The 8317-nt window shown below is 31.3% G+C and overlaps 1 protein-coding gene across 3 annotated transcripts; it reads right to left on the bottom strand.

Moving 5' to 3' along the window:
• Window positions 1-5174: 5174 nt before the first annotated feature.
• Window positions 5175-8080, bottom strand: LOC114305923 (AAA-ATPase At3g50940). Of its 3 annotated transcripts, none has more exons than XM_082909144.1 (3): window positions 7888-8080; window positions 6546-7616; window positions 5175-5694 (listed from the first exon to the last, which is right to left on the bottom strand). In XM_082909144.1, the coding sequence occupies exons 2-3, from the start codon at window positions 7584-7586 to the stop codon at window positions 5257-5259; spliced, it is 1479 nt and encodes a 492-aa protein (XP_082765270.1). In that variant the 5' UTR covers window positions 7587-7616; window positions 7888-8080; the 3' UTR covers window positions 5175-5256. The 3 variants fall into 3 exon arrangements, with proteins under 3 accessions (XP_082765270.1, XP_082765271.1, XP_082765269.1); XM_082909145.1 differs by having other exon boundaries at window positions 6546-7575; window positions 7888-8050; XM_082909143.1 differs by lacking the exon at window positions 7888-8080 and having other exon boundaries at window positions 6546-7881.
• Between the last annotated feature and the right edge of the window lie 237 nt (window positions 8081-8317).

Below are 8317 nucleotides of genomic sequence, written 5' to 3'. Positions count from 1 at the left end.
TCTAATGTGTTTGGAAAATCAAAGATGGCCCTCATTGGTTTCATCCTCTTTGGTGGATTTCAATTTCTTGGGTGCCATTGTTTAGGGTTTTGAGTTGTCTGGGGTTCTGGTATGGAAGTTTTGAAAGGAAGAAGGGTAGTTTGAGAGCTTCGAAAGAGAGAGAAGCGCTGAAGTAAGATGAAGTTGAAAAGTTCAGGCTTTTATAGCTTGTGTTGGGCCCAATGCTTGGATGGGTTGAAATTAAATATTTTATTTATTTAGGCCTGAAAGGTAGATTTGTTTAAGTTAAAAATCATTATTATTTATTTAACTTAAACAAGGGAGGCATTGTTTGCACCTATTTTTGTTGAGTTCCTGTCGACAAGTGGATCAACTAGATGATGACACACGACAAAGTCAACATGAATATTCTCCACTAGTCAAAGGGACAAGTGGCATTAGAGGGGTTGATCATGTGCATTGAATGGCCCAGAAGGTGAAACAATTATTAGGCAAAGTCATGGAATTAGTGGGTTGATTGCAAAAAGGATCAGCTGTGGAATGAAGACTTGCCTCTATCAATGAGAGGCCAAAAGTGTTGAGGGACACATGGCAACATGGAGAAAAGACAATTCAACTAGTGAAATTGAAAGTTTAATGAAATTTGAAAGTTTGGAAGTGAAGGAGTAGTTGCAGCAGTGACGGTGGCAAGATTTAGGGAAATCATGCGATCATGGGCTAGGAAAAGAGGAAGAGAATATAAAGGCCAGAAATTTGCAAGGAGAAGGACATCATCAACTCAGCAACACTTGCTTTAGATTTAGTTTTATCTTAGGAGCAGTTTGTCTTTCAAAATAGGAGTAGTTTATCACTATAATTTGTAAACTTCAGTAGTTTCACTTTTAAAATTACTTTTGTTTACTTTGTAACTGTCCAATTGTTCTAGAGAAGTCCTCATTCCTTTGAGGCGTTTGAATCAATTACACAGTTGTCTGGTTATTCTTGTTTGATTGTTTGGTTTGAATTGTTGTTTAATCTCTATTGATTGGGAATAAGCATAATTTTTACTAACAGGTGCATAGACTCTTTAGGATGAAAAGATGATTTACCTAATGTATAGTATAGATATAATTATAGATATAAATTATTATTGTTATTATCAGCTTGACCTTGTGATTTTCTAATTAAAATTTTTACAATTAAAGAGACAAAAAATTATGGTGAACATAAAAATATTATTGAAAGAAAAGAAAATATAAGAATGGTGATAATGTAATGATAATTACATATTCTTAATTTATCACGTGATATCTTATTACCACATTTATAACAAACATATACAGAGACCGATTACACTAATACAATGACATACATGATATGGTTATTAACATTTGATAAATATTCGTGGTCATAGTAATTTTAGATGAGTATGACAATAAGTACCCAAAATTTTATCCCAAAAAAGAGTATATTGTTTACATACAAACATCTTTTAGTAAAATCTACCCTTTGATGAACCACACATTATTTTTCTGAAATAATTTAGGGGAAAAAACATATCAGTTGAAAAATTAAAAAAATATATATATTTACATGAATTAAAATTTATAAACTTTACCATATATTTGTAATTATTTTTGAAAAGTTGGCCTGATTTATAATACTCTATTAATTTATCACCCAAATTATATGCTATATATATATATATATATATTTTTAAGCAATACTCAATTTTTCAAAACTATCAGCCATTTGAAGCATTCTAGTTTTTCTCGTCAATTAGGTATTGGCAAAAATTTAAGGGAAAATCATAATTAGGTAGAGCTTTCACAAAATAATTATAGATTTGTAAAAAAAGAAAAAATTAAAACTTTAATTATTAATGTTTATAAAATTTACTATTGACTTGAATTTTTATAACCTTAAACGCAATTGAAGGTTCTCCTAAAATTAATTCATGATACCCAAATTATTGAACTTGACACACATCTAGGAATGGCAATGGGGGCCAATGGGGTGGATATTAATTCCCCATCCCCATTCCCCTATAATAAATTTTCCCCATTCTCCATTCTCCATTCCCCATGGGTACCACCCTCCCCATTTTTTAATGGGTATGGATTTTCCCCAACCCACTTTAATCCCCATTTTTATTTTTTATATTTAATGTTAACAATTTTTATATTTAATGTTAACAATCACTTTTTTTTTTTTTTTTTTTTTTTTTTTTTTTTTTTTTAAGGTTCACAACAAAAACTAAATATACCTTCAATCTTTTTTCTTTCTTTTTAAATATATTTAATGTTAACAATTTTTTTTTTTATTTATTTTTTTATTTTTTATTTATTTTTAAGGTTCACAACAAAAGTTAAATATACCTTCAATCTTTTTTCTTTCTTTTTTAATATATTTAATGTTAACAATTTTTATTTATTTATTTATTTATTTATTTATTTTTTTAAGGTTCACAACAAAAGTTAAATATACCTTCAATCTTTTTTCTTTCTTTTTTAATATATTTAATGTTAACAATTTTTTTTTTATTTTTTTATTATTTTTTATTTAAGGTTCACAACAAAAGTTAAATATAACTTCAATCTTTTTTCTTTCTTTTTTAATATATTTAATGTTAACAACCTTCTTGTTTTTCTTTTGTCTTTTTTTTTATAAAGGTTTTAGCTAAATATACCTTCAATCTTTTTTCTTTCTTTTTTAATATATTTAATGTTAACAACTTATTTTTTTATTTTATTTTTTATTTTTTTAAGGTTCACAACAAAAGCTAAATATACATTCAATCTTATTTTATTTTATTTGATTCAACAACAAAATCAAATACACATTAATTAATTAATTAAAAAGTTTGTGTTATAATAATCAAATATATAATTTTGAGAAAATCAAAAAGTTTGTTTGAAGAAAGTGTTATAAGACTCATATTAAATTGCATCAGGGCATAAACAAGGAATTGTTAACCACGGACAATTTAGACATTAAACCATCTTTCTCTTAGCAAATTTAAACAATTCATTTTAATTTATCCAAAATCTAATTATACCTTTAACAAATCTGAACCACTCATTTTAAGATATCTATGCATTACCACACCCAATCCATCATCCATCTTCTTCCTTTAGTCCCCCACGAATTTTGTTGTTTGTTACTTTTAAAAAACAAAAAATATTTTTTCAATTAAATTTTTACTAATTTCACAACACCATCACCACTATTCTCACTTTCACTGTCACACTACCATCACCATAGCCACTACCATCATCACTGCCGCCATCACCCCACCACTATGTAACAATTTCTACTTTCACCTTCGTTCCATCACCACCACCACCAAATATAAAAAAATATATTTTGAATTTTTTTTATAAAAAATATTTTTCATTAAAAAATATTTTCTATCTAAATAAATGAAGCATAACATTGGGAAACAAGTTGATTTCAGTTAAATCTGTTCATAACTAAGAAAAATTCTTTTAATTTAAAAAAAATTATTTAGTATGACTTTGTATCCCCTTTTTGTTTTTCTAGCAAATAAATCTATGTACCCATCATTTCTAACCAATCACAACTCATGCTTGTTTTGATTCTCTACAATTTCCTTATTTTCAAATACATTCATATATATATATATATATATATATATTGTATAAATTGTGTGATAACATAAAACAAATAGATTCATACTCGTTAATTGAAATTTCAGAACAAGCAAACTATTCTGAAAATTACAATACACAACAAAATAAAATAACATAGAAAAGCAAACCGAAACCTACACTAGACAATGTCCTTAATTTTTTTTAAATAAATTTAAAAAATTCTAGATATGCATAAAATTTGACAAGAATAATGTGACAATGTTAATTAATGTGTATTTCATTTTATTGTTGAGCCAAATAAAATAAAATAAGATTGAATGTATAGCTTTGGTTGTGAATCTTAAAAAAAAAAAAAAAAAAAATGGTTGTGAACCTTAAAAAAAAAGAAAAAATATATATATATATATATTTAGCTTTGGTTATGAATCTTAAAAAAAAAAAAAATGGTTGTGAACCTTAAAAAAAATTAAAAAAAGGAAAAAAAAATTAAATGTATATTTAGCTTTTGTTGTGAATCTTAAAAATTAAAAAAAAAATGGTTGTGAACCTTAAAAATAAAATAAAAAAAGATTGGAGGTATATTTAGCTTTGGTTGTGGATCTTAAAAAAAAAAAAAAAAAATTGGTTGTGAACCTGAAAAAATAAATAAATAAAAAAAAGAAAAAAGATTGAATGTATATTTAGTTTTAGTTGTGAATCTTAAAAAAAAAAAAAAAAAAAAAAAAAAAAAAAAAAAAAAAAAAACATATGGGGAAATTAGTGGGTACCCATCCCCAACCCATCCCCTGTGGATATTTAAAGAATATCACCTACCCTACCCAATGGATAAGAAAAAGAGGGGAAAACCCATGTATTTGGGTTGGGTCTCCATGGATACCCACAGGGTAGGGTATCCATTGCCATCCCTACACACATCTAGTGATCTAAAACTAAAACAAAAGAGAATGGTTGGAGGTTCATTAGATTTGTATACATACATGTATAACTTTAGATTTGTATATATGCATGTGTCTTTTATGTCTCAATTCAGAAGCAATCAATAAAAAAGTTGGGATCAGGCAACGCATTAAGCTTTAGCAAGGAATCTGACTTCTTCACCAATGGTACTCTTGCCAAGCTTATTATCATCTTTGTTGCCGCCATGGTCAACGTCTACACTAATCATTACGTAACTCTATTCTAATTTTTGATCTTTGCAAATATAAAGACAAGGTTAGGGAAATTTATAGGTACGGCTTGGTCGTGAAAAGGAAAAAATAAAAAGATGAAAGGGCATAATTTTAGGCTTTCCCATTCTATATTTGTGTGATTCTCTCCCTTTAAAACCCAAAAATTATGGGATTGTTTTCATAATTTTAAATTTTAAAATTTATTTCTTGACAAGCTAACTAATTAAAAAAAAAATCCTATTTTTTTAATAAAAATATTAAAAAAATTAGTTTGAGAGATTAGAGCTCTCAAAAATTAGTTTGAACATATTTTATTTATTTATTTGTTTAATTCAAAAATTACAACTTCCATTAGGGAAGTTGTAACTTCCATGAAACCACCATATTGGATAGTGAATATATCTCACGTTAGTTACCAAAATATTATTAATTTTATATATATATATATATATATGTGAACCACTTTTTGGAGACATGCTTACATCACAAATTAGTCAGGACAAAATCTTAGACACCTTTGGCATAACTTCCAATCCAGGAGATTTTTGTTCAACTTCAGGCGCTTTAATTTCTTCTTTCTCCTTCTCCTTCTTCTCCTCCAAGAACCTGATGAGGCCTCTCAGAGCCCTCTCGGGCTCATCGCTCTTCATCAAATGCTCACCTATTTCAGCCGGAGTCACCTTCTTCATCTCTATCAATACTTCGACCTCCAAGAAGAGCGGGTGCTCTGTAATTCCAAGGTAATTGGAGGCAAGCATTTTGAAGCCGCAAGGGGTGCAATAGGACATGTGGATGTGCACGTCCATGCGACCTGGGCGCAACAAAGCAGGGTCGAGCTTGTCTCTATGATTTGTTGTGAACACTATGATTCGCTCATCCCCACAACTTGACCACAGTCCATCGGTGAAGTTTAGCAGTCCTGATAAGGTAACCTAAAATTCAAAAAAAAAAAAAAAACATAAAATGGATTAGTAACTTGTTTTTGATGGATGGATGGACCTTTCTTAGGAAGAAAGAACTAGAACTATGTAGAAGTCTTCTAGGTCATGTTTTACAAGCGAATTAGAAATTTTTTAGTACTAAACCTTGGTAATACTATGGGATTAAGGTTAGGATCAATAATATATAACATAGAGGATACTTGTTATGTTTGATTGTGATAAGAAGAAGATTATTTTTACCATTGAATTGAGTGTTTTGGCTGATTAGAGAGCCATGGGATTAGAAATACCATGGAGGGGGTGGTGTTATTAATCCCACCATCGGACTAACAATCTCATTGCATTGTGCAAATCAAACATGTTTATTAGATAATTAAAACTTCTAAATAATCATCAACCATTCAAAGATACTATGTCAATGTAGACACATTTTTAGCAACATCCCAGTTGCTGAACAATTAGCAGGCACACTGCTAAAAATGTGAACTGTCATGTTAAGGTTGTAAAACCAATCATGATAGTGTAGTCCTATTTCACTTGTTAGAAACTCCTTTCAAATTGATTTATTATGCAAATAATTAAAATTTTATTTTAAAACTTGTTAAAATTTAAGTGGAATTTTGCTAACTTGCAATTGCACTTCACTTGATTATATGTACTACAATAAAGCAAATAACTCAAACCTAACTTGTAATGGGCTCACTTAGATCAGATCCAAAAGTAAAAGTCAAATTCAAACTAGTTTTGACTTTTTAAAACGACATGCAATTTAGAACAACCAAAAATAAAAGAAGGGAATGGACAAAGGGAGTATATGTGTGTGTTAGCAGTAATTTACTTACACTAGAACCTTGATTATACCCATAAGGATCCCTGCCTCGGGCCGCGGCAGCCATAGCTGCAGCCTTCATTCTATCCTGCAACTCAATGGAGCAATCAATGTCTTCCACAACTAGTATCGACTGGTTAGCCGTCGTAATCAGCAAATTCCTGAGCTCCGAATTACTCCTCAGATCAGTCAACTCCAAGTCATACACATCAAAATTCAAGTAATTGGCCATGGCCGCGATCAAGCTCGACTTCCCAGTCCCAGGCGGACCAAACAACAAGTAGCCTCTCTTCCACGCCTTCCCAACCCTCCTGTAAAAATCTTTCCTCTTCACGAACCTCTTCAGATCCTCCATTAACATCCTTTTCACATCCCAATCCATCGCCAATGTATCGAAATTCGCCGGATGATCCAGATTCACCGACTGCCACGGGCTGTTGATTCTACCTCCCATCATCATCCGACCGTCGCGATTCAGAGTGAAGAGCTTCAGAGTCTTCTTCTGATCCTTGGCGATCTTCGCTTTCTCCAAAATGTAGGGCAAGTACTCGTCGATGACCTTGGATTTGTGCTTCTTGTGGAATCTGAGTTCGAAGAATTGGAGCTCTGTTCGGAATCTCGGACTGTAATGGTCGTGGGGATCGGGAACGTGCTTGGCTGGGATTTGTTTGGAGATGAATTGCCAATTGAGCTTGAATCCATTGAAAGTATCGGTGAGACCTTCGTTTCGTTCCATGGAGAGGTTAATTTTGGTTTCCTTTTCGAGTTTGGTGACTCGGAAGCGTTTGGTGGAGGGGGTGATGATGGTGCCGAGGTAGATTTCGGCGGCGTGGAAGATGTGATTGCGGTTGAGGCCGTCGAATTCGTCGATGACGAGAGTGATCTGGTTGGAAAAAGTGCTGAGGAAGTGGCGGACCTTGACGGCGATAAACTGTTGGAACTCGTAAGGAATGAAGTCTTTCGCGACCGACCGGACCACCATCGCCGTCGCGGCGGCGGAGGCAACCGCCGATATCACTGCTTTTGTCGACGGCATTTGGATGCTTGACAACATTGACGGAGATTTTTCGATGATTTTGGGGGTCTCAAATTCAATATGATGTGTGTTTTATCAACAACAAAAAAAAAAAAATCAAATTCATGCAAGAACACAAAAAATCAAACTCAACATAACTACAAAAATCAAACTCAACATAATTGATTCCCAACTTGACTTTCATAAATTTAAACCTAACTCACTCTATTTTCTCATCATCTTGCCAATTTCCTTTTAATTATATGAAATTAAACCTAATTATCTCTCAATTTCAGCATTTAAGTGATTTATCTACAAAATTTGAGCTTTAATTTCTTACCTAAAATCTTCAATTTGTTGAGTCTCTTGATCAAGCTTTGAGTTTCTTCCTTCTGTCTTCAATTTCTTCGTCACCCTTTCTCCAGAGTTGAATTCCCTCTCTCTCTCTCTCTCTCTCTCTCTCTCTCTCTCTTCCACGGTTTTTCCACGGTTTTTCCTCCGGCCCCTTTCTTTAATCCATTCCTTTTTTTATTAAAAATGGTGGGACACTAGTCTACCTTAAATTTATCCACGTGGTGATGTATGTTAGGATTAATTTAACACACTAATTATACATTAATAATTTAATTAATTATTACTTAATCCTAATTAATTATAATTACTACACAACTTAATTAATTTATCTAATCTCCATTACGACTTAATTTAATCCTTCTAAATTTTATTAATTTGAATTAGATTTTTGATCAATTTCTCAAAAAAACTCCAAA

The sequence above is a fragment of the Camellia sinensis genome, chromosome 15, assembly GCF_055761805.1.
Source record: "Camellia sinensis isolate YWXY chromosome 15, ASM5576180v1, whole genome shotgun sequence".
Classification (NCBI taxonomy): Eukaryota; Viridiplantae; Streptophyta; class Magnoliopsida; order Ericales; family Theaceae; genus Camellia; species Camellia sinensis.
This window is presented reverse-complemented; position numbering and strand designations above follow the sequence as displayed.

What these genes read in the sequence shown, in the direction of transcription:
- LOC114305923 (XM_082909144.1), bottom strand. Translation starts at nt 7,586, where the DNA reads ATGTTGTCAAGCATCCAAATGCCGTCGACAAAAGCAGTGATATCGGCG. An exon ending in GGTATAATCAAGGTTCTAGT is followed by an intron (nt 5,695 to 6,545) that starts GTAAGTAAATTA and finishes TTTGAATTTTAG; the next exon opens with GTTACCTTATCAGGACTGCT.